This window comes from Microcebus murinus, chromosome 9, assembly GCF_040939455.1.
Source record: "Microcebus murinus isolate Inina chromosome 9, M.murinus_Inina_mat1.0, whole genome shotgun sequence".
Classification (NCBI taxonomy): domain Eukaryota; kingdom Metazoa; phylum Chordata; class Mammalia; order Primates; family Cheirogaleidae; genus Microcebus; species Microcebus murinus.
In genome coordinates this window covers 102,430,114-102,454,143 of record NC_134112.1, presented here as the reverse complement: position 1 = coordinate 102,454,143, position 24,030 = coordinate 102,430,114, and the positions used below count along the sequence as shown (strand labels likewise).

Here is a 24,030-nt window from a genome sequence, read left to right as displayed (position 1 = left end):
CAGCAGGTGGAGGGAAGGTAAGGCTAAAGGTTAAGAGTGGGGTGACCAGTGAAGCAGGCCCTTGGAGAGAGCAGAGTTAGGGATCAGTGCTCATGGGCAGAAGGAAGAGAAGATGTCATCCCTTGAGAGACAGGAGAATATTGTGTCTGTTGATAGCTCTAAGAGGTGGTAAGTGTGGAGGTAGTCTGCCCCTCTTTTTCCACTCTGAAATAGGAGACTCGGTCATTTGCTTGAATGAGGGGCAGCAGGGACATGGTTAAAACTTGGGAAGAGCCTGATGATGGTGGTTAAGAACAGGGCATTAGAGACTCAAGAGTCAAGGATCCTGGCTCTTGTTTGCTGACTGAAAGTATGTGAAAACTTTGTGGAGTGTTAAAGAGATTTAAGGTAGTCTTACTGTTTTAATTCATCATCACCTCGCAAAGACACTTTACAGTATGTTCTATAGATACAGCTTTCTTTACACCAGTTATATTCAGTGTCCAAGTGTAATGCCCTCATCACCTTATTTAGACAAGGAGAGGTTCTGCCTTCCTGGTTGGGTTAAGGAAAAAGCCACAAATGTCAGAGATACTCAGGAAAACACTCTTGTCTTACTCCTACCACAATTTAAAAAGATACATTACTCTGAAGATGTAATTTTTAAAAATATTACTCCATTTCAGAAGGTAACATTTTTGAAACTATCCCTCCATTCTGTATGGACACTTTTCTGTGGTTACATGAGCAGTTATCACTATGATGATTTTTCAGTTCAGGGCCTTACTTTCAGGGATCTCTGGCTCCATCACAGCCTTTTATGAGTGGCCCTCTTTAGCGGTCTCAAGGACAGTCAGGGATGATGTTATGTTTTTTGTATCTCTAGAACCAATTACAATACCCTATGTGTAATAGGTTCTGATAGATTTTTGTTGAAAAGAGAAAGCATTATAGTTACAGTGACCATATATTCAGGATTTTCTGGGTCACTTGTGCCTTTAAATACTTTATCTGTTTGCCCCCATAAACTTACTCCTTTTGTCAGGTCATGGCTTCCAGTTTTTTATTTGGGAACTATGGCTAACCCTCATTACAAGCTATGTACTCAAAGTATATGGGAGCCTAGAGGAGAGAGGAACAAATTTTACCCAGAGGAGCAAGGAGAGGGAAGTCAAGGAATGCCTCACAGGGCAAATGATATTTGAGGTCTGTCTTGAAATTTACATATGAATTTGTCATGCATAGTACATAAAGGATACCCTAGGAAGAGAGCAGATTGTGAGGAGGGGCAAGAAGCCCTAAAAATTCATTGGATGTTTGGGAAATGAGTAAGTTCGGTGACCCTAAGTGTTTGTTGGAATGGGTCACTGTGAGAGAGGAGCCTGGAAAATGACATTGGCATATCTGTGCAGGACCTGAAATGGTGAGATTTTGGAATGACAGTGATGAGGTAACTTTCTCACTTGCTCTAGAGGAGCATGCTCTAGATCACTTGCCAGCTGGTCACTGCCAGAGCTGGCTGTGGACCCCGTGATGAGTAGAGTGCTTTCCCCAGGAAATGTCTATTCAGCAAAGCCAATTCATAAAAGTTCTTCTATGTCTTATTTGAATTATGTTTTTGGTATGTATCATATGGTCTACATTTAAAAGTTTATCACGGATTTACTGAACAGAGGAGGTTTCCTTGTTATTTTTGGCTTTTAAGTAGGAATACACTTCTGTTGGTTGCCACAAGATGGCATTGGTCTCACAGTTACTCTATTAGATTTTTTTTTTTTTTTTGGCATTTAGTGTGATTTTTTTTCCTGTTTTAAAAAATATTTAATATTTTCTTAGAATTATTTTTATATTTCAATATTAACTTTAATGGAATGGATATTAAATTAAGGTTCTATCACTGATATTTGTGAAGTTCCCTTTTCTTTGCCATTTTATTCTTTTAAACATCTTTTCAAAATTAGCTATTTGTTGTAAAACTGAGACATTTTAACATTTCAGAAATGTGTTAGCTGAGAATGTGAAAGTGCCCTATAATCCCTCTCTCCTGTGGGACTGTTACATAGTATGCTGGATTTTTTTACACCTCTATTTTCCTGATTGTATATGTGCATTTTGGGGGGAATGAGCAGAGAAAATGTTTTAGATTTATTGTCCATGTTTCTCTTCAGTTTGTTTTTGTTGACTCAATTTATTTTAGATATTTTTACATATCAATACATATCATACATCTCTTATTTTTAAAAAATGAAAGAATAGTGTTTTAAATATTGTTTAGTAGAATAATATTGTTTAATAGTTTTGTACTATTTATTGCTATAATTTATTTAACCTTTTACCATTCAAGAGATACCAGGCCAATGGCTTTGTAAGTTTTTGTTCTTCTGAAATAACCGTTTTAAATTAATTTGTTTTTAAATACTGCTTCCACAAGTATTTTTTTTCACCTGAAATAGTTGTTGCATTGCTGTTGGCATATATTGTCAAAGTTGTTAGTTAAATGCAATTGTGATATAAATACTTATATTTAAAAGGGGAATGAGGTATAATTTATTCTTTGTAAAATGTGTGAGGTACTCATATATATATGTGTGTGTGTATACATATATATCTTTTTGGTCCATTAGACTTAATAACCTATTAAGGAGTTTTAGAGTTTATTTAGTTTAACTTCTAGGATCATACTTATATCATTTGTTTCTCAACTACATATATTTAATGAAATTCTTATATAATACTTTTTTGATTAAAATATTGAAGAGTTTGTATTCTTTTTGATTACTTCCAGATTCATTGCATTTTCAAATCACTAGTGATGATGACTCTTCTCTCTTCCAGGTTGTTTTTGAGCACGTTCACTTTAGCAGTTTCAGCTGGGGCTGTTTTGCTTTTACCTTTCTCAATAATCAGCAATGAAATCCTGCTTTCTTTTCCTCAGAACTACTATATTCAGTGGCTAAATGGCTCCCTGATTCATGGTTAGTATATTTTGCTTTATATAATCACAATTAATATTTTAATTTTTTATTGCACTATATTTTTAGATTTTTCTTGTCTTAGTTTCTTTTGTAATTTGTGATTTTCTCCAGTGAACCATTTGGGTCCTTAATAAAGTCAGAAAACCAGATTCTACTTGTCACTTCTATTTTTAGCCAGTTGTGACAGACTTTTTTCTTTAATCAGTAAATGGTTTGTATGCTTCTTGTGATTTTGATAAACACATATTCATCTAAATATTTAGCAAGGGAATTTTGGTTTATCTGAAAATGTCATAAAAATTTAACCCCCATTTAAGACCTAAAAAAGATCAGCTATAGTTTCTATTTTATTATTTGTTATTTCTTTAGTCATTTCAAAATATATCATATAAATGGGAAAACACTCTCTGTCAAGTATAAACTTTAATGTGATTTAAAAAAATCATGACTGACCTTATAGGTAACATGGTATTAATATATTGCTTTGACAGCAAACAGACCTGCATTCTAAACTTGGCTTTGCCATTTCCTAGCAGACTTTGGACAAGTCACTCTTCTTCTCTAACTACAGTTTTCGTTTATCTTAATTGGGGTGATAAATAAACCCACTTTGCAGACTTGTTTTTAGGAATAGGAATGTTGTATGTGAAATAACTCTCTTAATAGGCACTTACTAGGTGGTAGCTATTATATGGTGGTTTAGGCTGTGAAATGTGTTTCTTCTTTCTCCTTTCTGAAGAATCTTCCTGTTTTTAACATATCAATTTAGTGTGTGTACACTGAACTTTTTTCTCACATAAAAGGTGCTAGCATAATTCTTTTTTTGGGGGGGGTGCTTAACATTTTATAATTATCTGTTAGAATTGGTTATGGAGCTTAGAGATTCTGATTTCTGTACTGCCCATACCCTGCCCTCATTTTAAGAGTGTTGTTAATTTGTGTTACTAGTTACTATAGGTGTTATTAGTTATTTTATTTAGTGTTAATGGTTATTTTATTGTGTTATATGGTTGGTTAGATACATTCTTTTTGAACAGCAAAGGCAGATGACAAAATTGGGAAACCTTATTTCCAGATAAATTTTCATATGGACCCAAATCTTTTGTCCCCATGGCAATGAAGAGAAATTTTATAATTAGTGAAGACAGTCTTTTTGTGAAACAGTATCTAGAAGAATAGTCAGTGACAAGAATTTACTATGTGTTTGAATTTCTTCATCTCATTTTTTAAGGTAAAAGATTTCTGACAATATTTTTTTCTTACTAAAGAACTTTCTTATGAGTTAATGATAAAATATCCTCCTTTAACAATACTTAAGCTAACTTTCCATTTGACCTAGAAAAATTGTATCAGAGATCACTTATTTCCATTATTAACTTTGTAGTGTAGGTCAGTGAATCTGTAATTTCTGAGTTAGCATAAAGAAGTGAGGGCTGGGTGTAGTGGTTTGGGCCTGTAATCCCAGCATTTTGGGAGGCTGAGTCAGGAGGATCACTTGAGGCCAGGAGTTTGAAAACAGTCAAGCAACATAGTGGGACCCCATTTCTATAAAAAAATAATAAAATTAGCCACTCTAGCCCAGGCAACAGAACAAGGTCCTATCAAAAAAAAAAAAAAAAAAAAAAAAAGGAGGGGATAGAATAATTTGCTTGTGTAGTATTATCACCATTAACTATGCTTTGGTTTTTATTTTTGGCATTTTGCATTTGGAAAACATTACTGTGTGACACATGATTACTACGGGTACTGTAAAAAGCTTTACTGCATTATACTGATGTAAATTCTCTTTTCAAGTGCTATCCTATTCTTGGTGGTATAATCCAACGGAAGAAAAGAAAAAATTAAAATTTAAGAGATTATCAGTTTTATGTGTAAGGCAAGAGTAAATTCCATGTCTCCTGTTGGCTGAGAAAGTACAGAATATGCTTTTTGTAGGTGATGTTATTTTGGCCTTCTCTTAGGCTGTTGCGAACACTGTGCCCTATGTGTTAAGAACAGCAGCAGCAATATCAATCACTTTCTTATTTATTTCCTGATCCTAAAAGTAATATGTGCTCACTGTACACAATATGGAAAATACCAAAGTGTGCAAAAAAGAAAAAATTCACTATTTTCACTGTATGCATGTATATGTTATAGCATATACAGTTTACATTTTATGAACCATTTAATACTGTGAATGTTTTCTATGCCAGTTGATGTTCTTTGAAAACATTTTCAGTGGCTGTAATGTGAGCCATGTATATAACAATATATTAACCTAGAGGTTTTCAAAGGTTATTTTGTTGTTTTTAAGGGTAGAACTATTTATTTATTCCTCCAATGAGTGATTACATGGGTTTTTCTCAGATTTGGAATAAACAACAGTTGAGTTGTTCCCTAGGTGCTGAACCTGCCTTTTTGTGGAACATTTTACTTAACCAGTCTCTTTTGTTGAGTATTTAGAGGATTTTCAAATTTTAATTATTATTTGGGTTTCTGAAACTTCCTTAGATGATAATTAGAATGAAAATTATTAGGCTAACGAACATTATTACCAAACTGTTTTCTAGAATTACTTGTTTATATTCTCTGATAGAGCATGAAGGAGCTTCTTGTTTTTAGCCACAAATTCAGGAACTTTGAATATTAGTATCTTTTTTTTTTAATGAGACAGAGTCTCACTCTCTTGGCTGGGCTAGAGTGCCGTGGTGTCAGCCTGGCTCACGGCAACCTCCAACTCCTAGGCTCAGGCCATCCTCCTACCGTAGCCTCCCGGGTAGCTGGGATTACAGGCACATGCCATAGTGCCCAGCTAATTTTTTCTATTTTTAGTTGTTTGGCTGATTTCTATTTATAGTAGAGACGGGCTCTTGCTCAGGCTGGTCTTGAACTCCTGAGCTCAAGCAATCCTCCTGCCTTGGCTTCCCAGAGTGCTAGGATTATAGGCATGAGCCATCGTGTCCAGCCTGAATATTAGTATCTTTAAAATCTTTTCCAATTTCATGGATAAAAAATGGTTTCTCATTATTGTAATTTTAATTTTTAAAAATTTTTAGTGAGGTGAGACATATTAATTTTAATTTATAAAATACATAAAAAATAATACTTATTGTATTTGTTTCATCTCCTTTGCTTTGGTTGTTTTCTTTTCATATTGAATTTATGATCTCTTTATATGTGAAAACATCAGCTTTTTATCCAATTTTTATAAATTTTTTTTAGTTGTTATTTTGGTTTTTAATTTCATTTGCTTTTTTGATTTTCAGAATTTTTATATTTTTAGGTTGTCTGGTTTTTTCTTCCTTTGATTTCTCTAATTGCTTTATGTTTAGAAGATCTTTTTCCCATCTTGAGATGTGACAGATACTCAATTTTTTTCTTGTTTTTTTAAAAAATGTTTTTGTTTATCCTTAATTGTTTAAATCCATCTGGAGTTTATACAGATGGTTAAACTACCTCTTCTCTAACACTTTCCCCAAAGTTAGCTAGTTGTCCCAGTATCATTAATTGAATATTTCTTGTTTTCTCTACTGATTTTTTAATGCTACATTTTTGGTATGCTAAATCATTACATGAGAGTTTATTTCCTGGCTCAGGTGCACGTGTTTTAGAGCCAGCTAGACCAGAATTTCAGGTCTGTCTTTAACTGGCAGCAGCCCCAAGCAAATTGTTTAAGCTTTCTTAGTCTCAGTCTTTCATCTATAAAATGGACACATTAAGGTCTAGTTCATAGAGATATTATATGGACTAAATGGAATATGTATATATTTTAAAGTACCTAATCTGTCTGTTCCAGAGTAAGCAAGAAAAAGGTTTTTACTTCCAGCCCCTGGTTTGCTGTCTATTCCTATGCCAGTGCTGTGTTGTGTTAAAGACTAGTTATAACACTTTGGTCCTGCTAGGTTTTTAAAAGTTGATGCATTTTTGTAAAGGTTTTCATAAACAAAGGCATATATTTTATGCAATATGGGATATGACAATGCTATGGAAAATTTTTTTAATTCTTTAGTTGCTTATTATACATAAGGCTCTAACACAGATAAAAATATGTATATGTATGTGTTCACATGTGTTTAAAAAAACACATATTTGGTGTGGAAAACAGTAATCACAACTAGCAGATTAGATCCTCAGTAGTGGCCATAGCCAGGATGGCCTTGGTGAGTGGAAGTCCAGGTTGCTCAGCCCATGTGTGTCCACCCTCCCTTGCCACCATGGCCGCTTTGTTCATGAGCCCGTTGGGGTGGCTGGGGAAGGAGGCTGGCTGGTATTCATAGAACGGGTCATCCTGGTCACCTGATTATAAAAGTCCTCCTCTGCTGAGGTCACCCTTTGGTGAGCATTCACATGGGACACAGATATCTTTTTTTTTCCCATTCAGAGAAGTCTGTTCATTTTCCTCTATCCCCAATGTCCTTGTCACCATTTTTCCAGTTACATTTCTTCCAAGTCCCCAACCATCCAGCCAAACCATTGGCCACAGCCCATTAATTGGTGTATAATCACATGTTTACTTATTTCTCGTTCTAAGCAAAGTAAACAACCATATGCACTGCCCACAGTTCTGCCCACTAGGAGGCTTTCTGTTCACCTGTGCCCTTCAGGATGTGCCAGAGAGGGGCTGCAGTGCTGTCACCTTATGAGTGTTGCCTGCATATTATGTAAAGTTGTAAACATCTGTAGACTAGGCCCAGGTCTTCCTCTGTTACCTGATGCACCCCATGAAATGCTAGGTGCAGGCTGGGGGAGAGGAGGCAGTATAGTGGGAATGGGGGCCATGGGCATTGGGCTACTTCTTTATGTAACTTGTGCCTTAGGGCCAACTTAGGCCCAATCATATACACCACTTCGATTTGATGATGCATTGCTGCTGTGCACGCCCATCTTTATGGCTTGGTGGGCCAGAAAACACTCATTTAATGTGGGCAGCTTGGGTCACATGGTAACTTGGTGGCCCATGGTTAAGCACTTAATCTCTACTAAAGCCCAGTAGCAGGCTAAGAGCTCTTCTCAAAAGGAGAGTTGTTATCCATAGAGGATAGCAGGGGATTGCTCCAAAATCTTAAGGTCTGGGCTGCAGTTCACCTATAGGAACTTGCTAAAGGCTCCAGATAGCATCCCTGTCTGCCACTGCCATGTCAGGTACCATTGGATCTCCTGGATCATGTGGCCCAGTGGCAGAACGCCTTGCATAGCAGCCTGGGTCTGTTGTAGAGCCTTCTTTTGTTCTGAGCCCCACCCAAAACTAGCAGCTTTTCAGGTCACTCAGTAAATGGGTTGGAGTAACACACCAAAAAGGGAAATGTGTTGCCTCAAAAATCCAGAGACCTACTATGTATTATACTTCTTTTTTGGTATAGGAGGGGCTGAATTCAACGACTAATTCTTTACTTTAGAAGGGATATCTTGGTATGCTCCACATCACGGGACCTCTAGAAATTTTATTGAGATAAAAGGCCCCTGAATTTTTGTTGGATTTATTTCTCATTTTCAGACACACAAATGTCTTACCAGTAAGTTTAGAGTAGTTGCTACTTCTCACTCACTATGTCCAGTCAGCTGAATGTCATCAAGGTAATGAACCAGTGTGATGTCTTATGGAAGGGAAAGGTGATCAAGGTCCTTGCAAACTAAATTATGCCACTGGGCTGGAGAGTTGATGCCTGCCTGACATAGGACAGTGAAGGTATATTGCTGGCCAGCTGAAAGTCAACTGCTCTTGGTGGTCTTTACTGATAGATACAGAGAAAAAGTGCCAGTAACTATACCAGTTACCAGGGGATGTGTTAATTTGATAAAGCAATGAAACCACATCTGGTACAGAAGCTGCAGTTGGAGTCGCCACCTGATTAAGTTTAACGATAATCCTCTTTCTCCAACATCCATATGCCTTCTGCACAGGCCAAATCAGAAAGTCGAATGGGGATGTGGTGGGAATCACCTCCCCTGCATCTTCCAAGTTCATGATAGTAGGCACCAATCCCACGTCTGGACTTGCCCAGGTCCACCTAGGAAAATAGTCAACCAAAAACAATACCCATTCCTGGAGGGACTATGACATCTCTGTGGCCTTTCACACCGTAACAGCCCTCGCTCCACAGGTCATTGTGGGGATTCTCCCAGCTGCTGAGTGTGTCCATTTTAATTATGTGTTCTGGACCCGGGCAAATGACCACAGGATGGGTGTGGGGACTCACTATGAGTGGAACCTGAGCTAAAACTCAGTTGATCACCTGACCTCCACAAGTCCCTACTCCTACTGGTGGCCACAGTGAGGATACCTGGAATCAGTGTCAGTTCATAGCCAGTGTCCAGCAGTTCTCAAAAGGTCTGATTATTTTCTTTTCCCCAAAGCACAGTTATGTTATCCATATTCATTTGTCAACCAGTCATTTACTGTTTTGTGACATTTATGGGATTCTTTGAGGACTCAGAATTTCTGAAGTTTCTTTAATCTCCCATGGAGCATCTGTTCTAGTACTTTCACACTGAAATGTTTAATAAATATTTATTGATTGAAGAAATGAAGGTTATTAATTGTAACATTAGGAGCACTTTGGTAAAAATGAATTTAATTTGAAAAGAAATTTAATGGTTTATAAAATTGTCAATATGGATGTTTTTGATGGATTGTTCCTTTAATGTGTAAATCACATACAGATTAGAGGCTAACTATGTGTTGATAATGCTTTTGTATATATGTAAAAGTATTTAATTTGGTTTAAATAAAATGTTTGGATTTTGGGACACACAGGTTTGAGATGTTACATTTTAACTATACTACCTTGGAATGCTGCTTAACTTCTCTGCATCAGAATTTTATAACATAAATAAATAAAATATTAGCCTTAGTTCTAAAAGTTTATATCATGTGACAGGATGTACCTCTGTCTACAATGTGAAAACAGCTTGAAAAATGTGATATATAAAAATGACATTGGAACACTGGAGTGAGACAGAACTGATGGGGCTGCTCTGGTCATTGAGCTTCTGCTGGGTCACCATCACTCGTCAGCCTGGTGCTGTGTGGTGTGTCCCATCATTCACCCAGTGTGAGCTGGGTCATGACATGCCAGCAACTATAGTTTATGATAGGATGGAACAAAGAGGGTAGAGATGACACATGAAAATGGTAGTGAAAATTTATATTGTTATAATTAAGTTAGGGAAAAGGACAAAAAATAGAAAAAATAAAGTATCCATTTGTATACATTTTATGTATCTTGTATACTGTTAAAAAATTAGTAGAAAAATATGAAACCCTTTAGTTCCATAAATTGAAAAGCAATGATACAACTGCTTACTGGGCTTTCCTTTTGGGACGATGAAAATGTTTTGGAACTAGATAAAGATAGTGATTGCAAAACATTGCAAATACATTAAATGCCACTGAATTGTTCACTTTAAAATGACTAATTTTGGCCAGGCGTGGTGGCTCACGCCTGTAATCCTAGCACTCTGGGAGCCCCAGGTGGGCGGATCGCTCGAGGTCAGGAGTTTGAAACCAGCCTGAGCAAGAGCGAGACCCCATCTCTACTATAAATAGAAAGAAATTAATTGGCCAACTAATATATATATAGAAAAAATTAGCTGGGCATGGTGGTACATGCCTGTAGTCCCAGCTACTTGAGAGGCTGAGGCAGGAGGATTGCTTGAGCCCAGGAGTTTGAGGTTGCTGTGAGCTAGGCTGACACCATGGCACTCACTCTAGCCTAGGCAAAAAAGTGAGACTCTGTCTCAAAAAAAAAAAATCTAATTGTTTGGAGTAGGAAATTAACTTAATTATATTGTGGCAAATCCAAACAGTAGAGTGCTTTTTATTTTTTTAGAAATATTTGGTGAATTTACTCAAATGAAAAGTTTAAATGATACAGAAATGAAAAATATTAGAAATCTATATATAATAAAAAGTGAATATAAATTAGCCAAGTCCATGGACATATCCAGTTAAACATTCATACATGTTCACCTTTTTTTTTTAGATAGAGATAACATATACATGTGACATGATGATTCTGAAAAAAAAATCTGAGATTCTAAAAATATTCTCAAGTTTTTTTTTTTTGGGGGGGGGGACAGTCTCATTTTGTTGTCCAGGCTAGAGTGAGTGCCGTGGCGTCAGCCTAGCTCACAGCAACCTCAATCTCCTGGGCTTAAGCAATCCTGCTGCCTCAGCCTCCCGAGCAGCTGGGACTACAGGCATGCGCCACCATGCCCAGCTAATTTCTTCTACATATATATTATTTGGCCAATTAATTTCTTTCTATTTATAGTAGAGATGGGGTCTCGCTCTCGGTCAGGCTGGTTTCGAACCCCTACCTCGTCAATCCGCTTGCCTTGGCCTCTCAGAGTGCTAGGATTACAGGCGTGAGCCACCGCACTCTGCCTGTTCTCAAGTTTTAAAAATGGTGTGGAATGTGTTTCAACAACATTCTACATGAATGTAAGCCCCCGGTTTAATTCCATGATTTTATTATGCCAGAAGCATGGTTAGTTTTAATTTTTTAAACAGATATTAGTATCATAACACATTGGCTTATTAATAATTAAGGCATTTTGCATACACAGTATGTCAGTGTGGACAAAAATTTTTAATATTGTTTTCTGCTATGATGTTTTTAACTTTTAGTCTTTTCAACATAAGAAAATTAGCTGCACACATTTATGTGCTTTTTTATGAAACACAATCTTAAAAAAAGTGAATGATGATTGGTCTTTGCTGTTCCTAGTAGTAAGTCCTGTCTTATTTTTTTACATAGTATAAATTATATTCTTGTGCAGGATTGCATTAAGATCCAGTAGCTCTTAAACAGTGTTACTGAATAACCATATAAATCCCAAATGCAGCATAGGTGAACAATCTTCATAGTGTACTTTCACCTCATTGAAGTTGAAGCTGCTCCTTTTGGATATTTTTCCACTTCAATGTGAAGTAGTAGATTGTTAGGGTTTTATTAGTTGTTTCAATGCGTGGCTTTTTAAAAGGAAAAATGGTTTTGATTTCTTCCACAGTTCACAGTTCTCAGAGGAGACCTTTTTTTTTGTAAATCATAATCCAGGGATGTTTTGAACAACCAAGTGGTCTTTAGTAGATGAAATCTCTCAGTGCAACTGTAATAAATAAGCATCTATATCCTTAGCTATATTACCAGTATATCCTGGAACCAAAGTAAGATGGTTTTCCTGTTCCCATAATCCACTTAATTGTTGTTTTAATATCTGAATATTTCAATCATTTATAATTTCTGTTTTGGATGATAGTTCTGACCACCACCTTTTTATGACTGCTTGAAGCCAGTTAAAACCAACTATTACATACTCTTCAAATTTGCTTTTAAGTAGTGACTTTACTAGAGGCAACAAGTCTACACAGCAGCCAAGTGAGATATATTGTTTTTCTTCCTGTAAACTATTAGTGAGCACAGGAAGGCAATCTACCACAACTCCAAGATCTTCTATCCTCACCAAATAAGCTACAAGTTCACTTATACTTAGCTTTCTCCAGAAAGTAAAACTTTTAAAATTAAATAAATGTAGCTTTAAATTAAAGCTACATTCAATCTCAAATTCCTACTGAACAAAACTTGAGTCATTGTTTCATGGTCCTGAGAAACCTCAGAAAAAAACCCCAATATATTTTGATGATGGGCTTTCTGTTTATGAAGAACTAGAATCACTGGAGTTAATCAAGTATGTTCCACTATCATGGCGTAATTTTTCAGGCAAGTGGCCTGCACAAGCCAGTTCATTTTCTTTATTTGCCATGTCACGGCTCCCACTTCGAGGGGACTGTTTTTTTCTGTAACAAGGATTTGGAAAGGGATCATGAACCTTCTTTCTGTGATAGATCACCTTATGCAGTTTATCTGGGCTTTTCACAGCTTGTCCAACTGTTCTATTTAGTAAGCAGCCAACTATTTTGGAGATTTCTTAACCTCTTTATGTTCTTATTAGTGAAATTAGAGATCCTTTTTCTAGGAAAATCAGTGGAATGATCCTCAATATCATCACAAAAGTTCTGTTTGTTAACATTGTGGGTTTCAGATGCCATAATCTCTTAAATACTGGTGCCTCATGGTACTGCGGCCCCTCAGCCCAACCCTGGCGCTGACGAACCTCACCAGCAGCCTAGAGTGTCCCTCGGCTCACGGGCCGGGCCCCACTCAGGCAGTAGAATGCTTTTTAGACAATGATGTAGAGGAGCATTTGTTGATATATAAAGATATTGGAAACAAGCATATTTACATAGCCTCTTTTGTAAAAAGAAAATAAAGTACGTGTATATATAGGTACACAGAAAAATATCTTGAAGGGTAATTACAAAGGATATAGCTGTTTTTCTCAAGGTAGTAGGATTATATGATATAATTTTTTTGGTATTTACATTGTATAAAATTTATACAATGGACATATATTGCTTTTTTATTATAAGACAAAGTTATATTAAGGTAAAAGTTTTCACAACTCATTGCTAAAATTGTTTTCTTCTAAGTAAATAAGCAGAGGCTATTCTAATTCTGAAGTTTTCACACTGTTTGAAAGCACACTTGTAGTCTTCTCTAACGCTTATGCTTTTTTAGTAGAATTTTAAAATATTGTGTAGTCACTTTGACAATTGGATTAGATCTTCAATTCTACTAAAGTATTGTTTTTAACTTAGTTTTGTCATTTTGGAAACAATTGAATATGGTTGAAATTTGATTAATTTTCTAACTTAAATTCATGAAGTTTTTTTTTTTTTGGTCTGTTTGAGGACAAATGATAAATTATTTGCTGCATAGTATTGCATATTGGATTTTTAAAATATTTTGTGACTCCAGCAGGTGGAGCTAGAAGTTAATGCATCCTGTGGTGATCTGGCAATTCGGTCTTGTTTTGTTTTGTTTTAAACTGAGTGTTCTGGGATTATTAAATAACCTTTAAATGGAAATACCTTTTTTGGGAATGGGCATTGGATATCTTTCAAATAGGTTGCCATTGATACTGATTTAGACAAACTACAATGTTTTTGAATTTTTAGGGTTCTACAGCTATATGAAAGCATGTAATTTTAGCTTTCTGAAGTAGAGCAATTTGACTAATATTTATTTTACAAGTTAATATGAAATAATATAAATATGTGTATTGACCCCAACAGTAATTTTTAATTTAAGAGTGATTTATTAAAATTATAGAATATACTTAAGGGATATTTATGTATGTATGTTTGTAAAATGCTAGAAACTTATTAAGCTTTGCAAAGTTGCTGAGAATATAATTACTACTTAGCAATGTATAACAGATACATTATTATATCTATACATTAGATGTTCTTCTCATAGTAACTTATATGTTGCAAAATTTATAATTAGATTAGCATAAGCTAAGTCTGAAACTTTCACATTTATTCTGGTTGATAAAGTTAATTTTTTGTTATTTAATTGGATTGAAAAAAGCTGGTCAATCAATATATTTAAAAAGGCATCTAATTTCATGACAAACTAAAGTAGTTGGCCTTCAGAAACTTTCTGGATTCAGGATTCTGAATCATTTTCTTAGTTGTCCAGTAGACATTGCTGCTTGTTATGATCTGTTGATAAAGATTACTTTAATTAGCTTTTGATAACTATCTTAGTTTTGTAAGTGTATTGGTTAGTCAGAGTAGATACTTCTTTTTTATTTGTGGGCTTTCACCTAAGGCAAAGTTTTATTTTTTTAACTTTTGACTTCTAGAGAAGAATGTGAATTTGTACTTTTCACTGTATGAAAGAGATGTAAATGATAGAAAGATAAATTCTGGAAGCATATACACTTATAGATCAGCAACAACAAGACAAGCTTCCTTTTGTGCTACAAATGATAGTTCTTTTTTCCTTCTAAATATAAAAGTATAGTGGACCCTTAACATTTAAGGATTTATATTTATGTTATAACAGTTTGAGAGCAATCTTTGAGGCTCCTTGACATGTGGTAATTTGTAATGTTTGTGAGGATAGAATTTGACTTGTGCACTCGGTGAGGCTGGTGCATGAAGTGAGCCCGGCAGCTGTGTGAACCCAGCCCAGCATTCCCATCTGCATTCAGCTTTGTTGTTTTCTGCCCTTTTAATGCATTTTATAGAGGAAGTTATGTGATATGGGGATATGGAGAATTTTGAGTTTCATAAAGGTGCTTAAATATATGCCTCATGTTTTTAGAGGACTTTATGTGCTCCTTATACAGAAAAGTAGGGAAAGAAAAATCATCCATAATTTTGCTACATTCATATTGTTAGTAAACTGGCATATTTATTTCCAATTTATTTTTTATGCCTACTTTTTTGTCACTGTCATTTTTATGTAATTTTAAAGTCATATATGTATGCAAGTTTTTGTTGTAAAAGCTTTTTCTTTTGGTGAAATTAACCAGAATAATTCTTTAAGGAAATGTTTAAGAGCTAATTTTAGCCATAACTCACATCATTTTCTTGTCTTTATGTAGTCTAAATGCTGGTGTACATCAAAATTTTTCAGTTTTTTGTACCATTTTTTCATTTTAAGACAGAGCAGGGAAGAGGCACTGACATTTTTTTAACATTTTAGGTGTTATCTTTTCTGTTCTTCATCAGAGCCCTCTGAGTTGTAGCCTATTGTATATATATGAGGAAACTGAGTGACAGAGTTGCAGCCCCCTTTCAATGCCATAGATAGCTGATAGGTATTAATGCAAACCCAGGCTTGTCAGACATAACGTGCCACTCACCCAGACATTTGTCACGATGACTGTAGAGGTTTTTAAAATCACAAATAGTGTGAATACCTTGATTTTGTTAGAGTACATTATAGTACACTAAGTGTATAGAGTACCTTCAATGTTTTATTGAAATTAGATTTTTAAAAACCTTTCTGTAGTTCAAAGTGTTTTGGTGTTTTAAGAAGGCTTGAGTATTCAAATGTATACATATACACATAAAGAACTGAGAAAACAGATGTAGAAATGTTTTGTTCTGTTTTACTATCTTACAAACTGATCACAGGCTCAACTAAACCTTTTGTTTTACATGTATGGATAGAATTAATGGGATATCATATTCATTATTCCCCTTAGTTAATATCTTATTAAACTGATATGTTCTTTTTGAAAGATAATATTTACAAAATTCAAAATATTGTGACTTTTTCACCCAGAATGTTAAGTATGACATATCATGTAGTAATGTAGAAAGAGCAAGAGATCTGGAATCTAATCCCAGGCCTATCATTTGTAAGTTATGAAATTTGTGGGGAATTTGCTGATTCTCTTTTTAAAAAGAGTTTAGTTCATGAGTGAGTTAGAGAAGGGGATCTTAGATTCTTTTCTGTTCCAAATTTCTATGTTTCTATGGAATTCTTGGTGCACTAAAATAAAAGTGAACTTTTGTTTATTTTGAACAATTCTTAAGTTCAGGTTCTTAATAAACATTATATTTATGCTACTTAAATATTTTATTTAAATAAAGATCTTTTAGTCCAGAAACAGAAAGAGAAGTCCTTTCAATCTAAAGCAATTCTTTGTCTGGAGAAGATATAAAACTAGGACCTTTTTTTTTTCCTAAGCAGGTATGTTTCTCTGAATGTGAATTAAAAGCAGGTATTGAACAGCATAACCCAAGTGAGGCTTTGCAGTTATTTCATATTTATGTTTAAAATATTTCTAGCATACCATCATTTGAGTAGACTGCACTTTCTAAATGTATCAAAGAACATAATGGAAAAGGTTTGGAAAAAGGAGAGAGAAGAATAAGCTTGATAGTATTTGTGAAGTACCTTGGGAGTCCCATTGTAGAAGTGCACATTGGAACAGTTAAATTTTAGGAATTTAGGGCAAGAGAAAAAAGAGAATGGATATTTCACAATATTTCCATCTAGTAAGAAAAAGTGAAGACATAGGAGTTGATATTTGTTCTTTTTATAATAAACAGAGACTTTATTTTGTTGTTGAGTTGTGCATTTAAAGAATTCTTTTAAAGGGTCAGGGATATCAGTGAGTATTTGGGGGAGGTCAACTTGAAATAGAGTAGGTAATGGGGTTAAGAAACATTTTTTAAATGATAAATCCATTAGGATAGGTAGGTAGTAAAGAATAAGCACTCTCTCACTCTCTGCTGTGATGTTTTATGCCTAGAGCCTTCCCTGTATTGTTTTATCAAGAACTATGGCTCAGACATGGAGTAGGAAATATGAGGGAGACCAATATTCAAGTGTTGGTAGAGAAACACTTCAAAAACTAAATATAGTCTGGCTGATATGGAGTAAGAAGGACTGGATTACCCTACCACCTGAAACAACGTGGTTTTCAAGAAGCTATAGGTCATCAAGGACAGTAATCCTCAACAGATGGGAGACGAGGTGTGGCCTGGAGAGTTTCCAGACTCATTGCAGAGAGAGGGAACCCAGGTGGAGCTGAGTGGTGTTCTGGGTTGAGGAGAAAAAATGGGGATTCAGAGAGGCCAAATAGTCTAGAGTTCACCAGGCAGAGTACTAGAAAGAGTGCATGGAGAAGCATTGTTTTACACTGATGGATGGAATTAATGGGATATCATATTCTCAGTTCAAACATTTCCCTCAGTAAAATCTTATTAAACCGATGTTCTCTTTTTGGCAAGCAAAGGCCCTCTTTGTGGTCTCACAGGCTGAATTCAAGGTGTTCTTAGGGTTGGATTTTTTATTGGAGGCTCTGGGGGAGAATTTGCTTCCGGTCTAATTCAAACTGTTGGCTGAATTTAGTTCTTTGTGGTTGTAGGACTGAGGGTCTTTGACTCCCAGAGTGCTAGGATTACAGGTGTGAGCCACCATGCCTGGCCTCAAACATATTTTTTATAGGAAATAGTGCAAACCAGATGACAGTGGAACATCTTTAAAATACAGTTGGCCCTCCATATCCCTGGGTGCCATATCCCTGGATTCGACTAACCGTGAATAGAAAAGAGATCGTTGTGTTTGTAATGAACATGTACAGACTTTTCCCCTTGTTTTGATTTCCTAAACAATATAGTATAACAGTTATAATTACACAGTATTTATATCGTAATAGATATAAGAAATTTAGAGATGATTATAAGTATACAGGAGGATGTGCATAGGTTATGTGCAAATACCACACCACTTTATAACCAGTTTTGCTACCACAGCTCCAACATCACTTTATATTAGGAACCTGAGCATCTGTGGATTTGCTATGTGTGATGCTAAGGGATGACTGTACTAAAAAACGCTAGCCAATCTAGTTCTATATTCACTAAAAATATTTTTCCAAAAACAAAGGCAAAATAAAGACAGTGTCAGATAAACAAAAGGTAAAAATTTATCACCAACAAAAAATGTTAAGGGAAGTCCTTCATGCAGTAGGAAATTGGTAGGAGATGGACAGCTGGGTCTACAGAATGGAATGAAGAACACTACGAAGGGCAGTTTGGTAGGTAAATAGAAAAGCTTTTCAAAATTACATGCTTTAAAAAAATAATTGGCTGTTAAATAAAAAACAGTAATGATGTATTATGAGTTTTATTATATGTACAAGTAAATTATATGACAATAGCACTAAGATAGGAGGAATTATTAAATTATTAGATAAGGGAATAGAATATTGCCAGAAATAAAATAATTTCATAATGATAAAAGGATTCATTCATCAAAAGAACCTAATACTCAACATTTATCTACCTAATATTAATAATATGGTTATTAAATACATGAAGCAAAAATTAATAGAAATGAAAGGATATTAAAAATCACAATTGTATTCAGGTGTTTTAATACCACTCTTTCAATAATTGATAGAACACATAGGAGAAAAATAATATAGAAGACTTGAGTAATACTATCAACCAAGTTGATTGAATTTGCATTTATAGAACACTTCACCCAACAATAGAATACGTATTTTTTTCAAGTACAATGGAGGCATTTACCAAGAGAGATCACATTCTGTGCCATAAACTTAAGTCTCAATACATGTAGAGGGATTTAAGTCATACAAATTTATGCTTTCTAATAATGAAAGTAAGAAATGACAGAAAACTTACATAGAAATATATCTAGAAAATCCCCAAGTATTTGGTAACTGATAGCATACTTTACAATAACTCATTGGTCAAAGAATAAATTGAAAGGGAAATTTGAAAGTACTTTGAACTGAATGAAAATGAAAACACTTCAATATTCATGAGATGGATCTAAATAAGTATTTAAAGGTCAATTTATAACACTACAATAACTGTGTTAGAATAGAAAAAAGGTCTCAGATCAGTTCTCACAGATTCAGCAAATCCCAAAGAAGAAGAAGGGAAATTAAAGAAAAAAAAGGAGAAATTAATGAAATAGAAAACAGAAAATCAATGAGAAGATCAATACTGTTGATAAATGATGCCAGATTGATCAGCAAAAATAAAAGAAGGTCCCAGTATTGGGAATGAGAAAGGTAATATTACTATAGGTGTTATTGCTAGTAGAGGGGTAATGAGAGCATATTATGAACACCTTTATGGCAATAAATTCAATAACTTAATGGACAAATTCCTTAAAAGGCAAGAAATATTAAAGCCTTCTCAAACATTGTGGAAATGTTATTAACATTCTCACAAAACTCTAGGCCAAGAAGATTTTACTGTCACTTCTACCTGATAATTAAGGAAGAAATAATAGCAATTATAAACAGATTCTTCCAGACAATCATATTTGTGAATAGATAGTTTTACTTTTTCCTTCCTAACTTGAGTGTTTTACTTTTTAAAAATCTTCAGAATAGTGTTAAATATAAGTGGTAGAAGCAGACATCCTTGCCTTGTTTCTGACCTCAGGGAAAAAGTATTTAGTCTTTCACCATTAAGTATGACATTATCTGTATGTTTTTTGTAGATGCATTTTATTAGAATGAGGACATCTCCTTTCATGCCTACTTTGTTGAGAGCTTTTATCAGAAATGAATGTTGAATTTTGTCATATGCTTTTTCTGCATGTGTTATGATGACCATGTCTTTTCTTTTTTAGTGTGTAAATATGGCAAGTTACACTGGTTTTTCAAATCATGATGTATTATCCTTTTCTATATAGTTATATTTGATTTGCTAAAATTTTGTTTAGAACTTATGAATTTATGTTCATAAGTGATATTGGTCTTCAGTTTTCATGTACTATCTTTTTCACAAAGGTGCTAAGGGAATTTAGTGGAAAAAGGATATTCATTTCAACAGTTGGTGCTGGAACAATTAATTATAAGTAAAAAGTGAACTTCAATCCATATTTGGCACCATAATCAAAAAGTAACCCAGGCCGGGCGTGGTGGCTCACACCTGTAATCCTAGCACTCTGGGAGGCCGAGGCGGGCAGATTGCTCGAGGTCAGGAGTTCGAAACCAGCCTGAGCAAGAGCGAAACCCCGTCTCTACTATAAATAGAAAGAAATTAATTGGCCAACTAATATATATATATATAAATTAGTCGGGCATGGTGGCACATGCCTGTAGTCCCAGCTACTTGGGAGGCTGAGGCAGAAGGATTACTTGAGCCCAGGAGTTTGAGGTTGCTGTGAGCTAGGCTGACGCCACGGCACTCACTATAGCCTGGGCAACAAGCGAGACTGTCTCAAAAAAAAAAAAAAAAAAGTAACCCAAAGCATCATAGACTGAAATGTAAATCCTAAAGTTATAAAACTTACAGAAAAAAGATACAGGTCTGTGACATTAGGCTAGGGCCCAGGGGTCCTCAAACTACAGCCTGAGGGCCACATGTGGCCCGCCGAGGACATTTATCTGGCCCACCAGGTGTTTTTGCCACTGCTGCCTGTCCTGCTTAGTAGCCGACTCATCCCGGGTCCACAGGGCGCATGTGTGGAATGTGCCCCGCACTCTCCAATGGGTCTCAAATGGTATGAGGGACAGTGAACTGGCCCCCTGTTTAAAAAGTTTGAGGACCCCTAGGCTAGGCCTTAATTTCTTGAGTAAGAGATCAAAAGCACAATCTGTAAAAGAAAGCATTGGTAAATTAGACTTTAAGACATTTTGTTCTTTGAAAAGTACTATTAAGAGAATGAAAAGAGATGCTACAGATTAGAAGAGAACATCTACAAATTGCATACTTGATAAAGGATTTGTATTTGGAGTATATAAAGAACTTGCCATCTCAGCTAGCTCAAGGGAGAGTTAAAAAAAAACAAAAAAACAACAAACTTGCCCAACTCAGTAATAACAATAAAAAAATAAACCCAGTGAAAAACTTAGCAACAGATTTGAAGAGACGTTTTGCTAAAAAAGACAAATGGATATCAAATAAGCTCATGAGCAGATGTTCACATCATTGTTTATTAGGGAAATACAACTTAAAACAGCAATGAGCTACCACTACACACCTGTTAGAATGGCTAAAACTAAAAAAAGACTGCCCATATTATGTTTAGTGAGAATGTGGATGAACTTGAACTCTGCTGGCGGGATTGTGAAATACAATGACTATGGTAAACATTTGGGCATTTTCTTAAAATGTTAAACATATACCTACCATATGACCCAGCCATTCCATGCCCACACGTCTACCCAAAATAAATAGCTTATGTCCATATAGAGATTGGTACATGAGTGTTTATAACAGCTTTATTTTTAGTAGCTGCAAATTGGGAACAGAACAGATCCTTGTTTGCAGGTGAATGGATACAATCCAATAACAATTCAGTCTGATCCATGCTGCTGGTATACATCACAGTCTCGAAAATCTCCAGATAATTGTGATAGATAACAAAAGCCAGCCAAAACAAGGGTAGGTACCATAGGACCCTTTATACTGAGTTCTAGAAAATACAGTCTTGTCTTCAGTGCAGAGTCAATGGCAGACCGGGGCTGGGGCTGAGGTGGGAGTGACAGGAGGGAAGGGTACAAGAAAACCTGGAGTGATGGTGACGTATGTTCATTAGCTTAAGTGTGATGGTGTCACTGGTGCTTCATGTCTAAACTTACTAGCTTGTTCACCTCATGTATAGTTATAGGTCAGTAAAACTGTTAAAAATTAATACTTTTAATTTTTTTGTGATTTTGTTCATTTTGCACTGACAATTGAGGATTGATTCTAAAACTGGTACTTTAGTTTGGCTTGTGACCTTTTCCTGAGGGGATGTTTCCTTGTTAACACTTAGCTATATAGACTATAATATTGTTGATTCATGCAACTCATATTTGGTGATTCCTCAGCACTAAAACAGGCATTGGAGGATCAAAATGAGCAAGAGAAATATATACATGCTTCATGGAATTTAGATGTAGAGATTTTATAATGATAAAATTGCAGGCATCTGTAAAGAATATGAGAAGTTTGGGATGTGATGGGATTTGTGTTGCCTAAAAACATTAACAGTATGTTAGAAAGAGTGGCTTAGGATTTTCCAGCTCTGAGACAAGGGCGTATTTCTGAACTTGAAGGCCATCTGTAAAATAGAGGAATTACCTTGTCATAAAGGATTAGGGTTGTACCCTAAAGTATCCAGAACAATGCCTGCTACGTTAGATACTTAACAAATACAGGCACACCTTGGAGATAATGCAGGTTTAGTTCCAGACCACTTTAATAAAGTGAATATGGAAATTGCCTTGATGTCGATGGCTGCTGACTGATCAGGGTGGTGGTTGCTGAAGGTTGGGGGCGCTGTGGAAATTTCTTAAAATAAGACAACGATGAAGTTTGCTACATGGAACCACTCTTCCTTTCGTGAAAGCTTTCTCGGTAGCATGTAATGCTGTTTATAGCATGAAAGGAGTCTTTTTTTCTGAGCAGTAGGTCTCAACACTGGGCTTAAACTAGTCAGTAAATCATGGTGTAAACAAATGCTGTCATCCAGGCTTTGTTGTTCTATTTATGAGCACAGGAAAAGTAGATTTAGTATAATTCTTAAGGGCTTTAGGATTTTTGGAATGGTAAATGAGCATCTTGCTTCAACTTAAAGTCACCAGTTGTATTAGCCATAATAAGCAAATCAGCTTGTCTTTCAAGCTTTGAAGCTGGCCATTGACTTCTCTTGAGCCATGAAAGTCCTAGGTGGCATCTTCTTTCAATATAAGGCTGTTTTGTCTATATTGATAATTTGTTCAGTGTAGCCACCTTCATCAGTGAGCTTGGCTAGCTTGTCCAGATAACTTGCTGCAGCTTGTATGTTAGCACTTGCTGCTTCACTTTGCACTTTTATGTTATGAAGACTTCTATCCTTAAATCTCGTGATCCAACCTCGGTTAGCTTCCAAGTTTTCTCATGCAGCTTCCTCACCTCTCTCAGCCTTCAAGAATTGAAGAGAGTTAGGTCTTTGCTGTGGATTAAGCTTTGGGTTCCCAGCCCCCAGGCCACACAGCAGGAAGTGAGTGATGGGCGAATGAGGGAAGATTTACAGCTGCTCCCTATTGCTTGCATCACCGCCTGAGCTCCATCTCCTGTCGGATCAGCAGTTGCATTGATTCTCACAGCGCAGACCCTACTGTAAATTGCGCATGTAGGGATTTAGGTTGCGCACTCTTTATGAGAATCTAATGCCTGATAACCTTAGGTGGAGCTGAGCCAGTGATGCTAGCGCCGGGGAGCGGCTGCAAATACAGATTATCATTGGCAGAGAGGTCTGACTGCACAATAAATATAATGTGCTTGCATCATCCTGAAACCATCCCCCCACCCATGTCCATGGAAAAATTGTCTTCCATGAAACTGGTCCCTGGTGCTGAAAAGGTTGTGGACTGCTGGCTTAAGGGAATCTTGTGTCTGATTTAATCTATCACTAAAACAACTCCATATCAACAATAAGGCTGTTTTGCTTTCTTAACATTAGTGTGTTCACTGCAGTAGCACTTTTCATTTCCTTCAAGAACTTTTTCTTTGCATTTACAGCTTGGCTAAGTTTGGTGTAAGAGGCCTACCTTTTGACTCACTAAGCTCTATCATTTCTAGCTTTTGAGTAAGAGTGAGAGACATATGACTCTTCCTTTCACGTGAATACTTAGAGGCCACTGTAGGGTTATTGATTGGCTTAACTTCAATATTTTTGTGTCTCAGGAGATAGAGAGGCCCAAAGAGGAGGAACAAGATGGAGAAATATGGGGCAACAGGTGGTCAGTGGAGCAGCACACACACACA

At 35.8% G+C, this 24,030-nt stretch overlaps 1 protein-coding gene and 1 pseudogene across 4 annotated transcripts in view; one reads left to right on the top strand and one right to left on the bottom strand.

Annotated features, from left to right (window-relative positions):
• LMBR1 (limb development membrane protein 1) overlaps positions 1–24,030 on the top strand; it is a 146,819-nt gene that overhangs the window by 28,002 nt on the left and 94,787 nt on the right. For all 4 annotated transcript variants that reach the window (XM_076006756.1, XM_012786269.3, XM_012786267.3 and 1 more), the window contains exon 4: positions 2,815–2,954. In XM_076006756.1, coding sequence (XP_075862871.1) covers positions 2,815–2,954 — 140 coding nt within the window. The remainder of the gene's footprint in view (positions 1–2,814; positions 2,955–24,030) is intronic.
• On the bottom strand, positions 12,039–12,987 carry LOC105883232 (KATNB1-like protein 1; annotated as a pseudogene).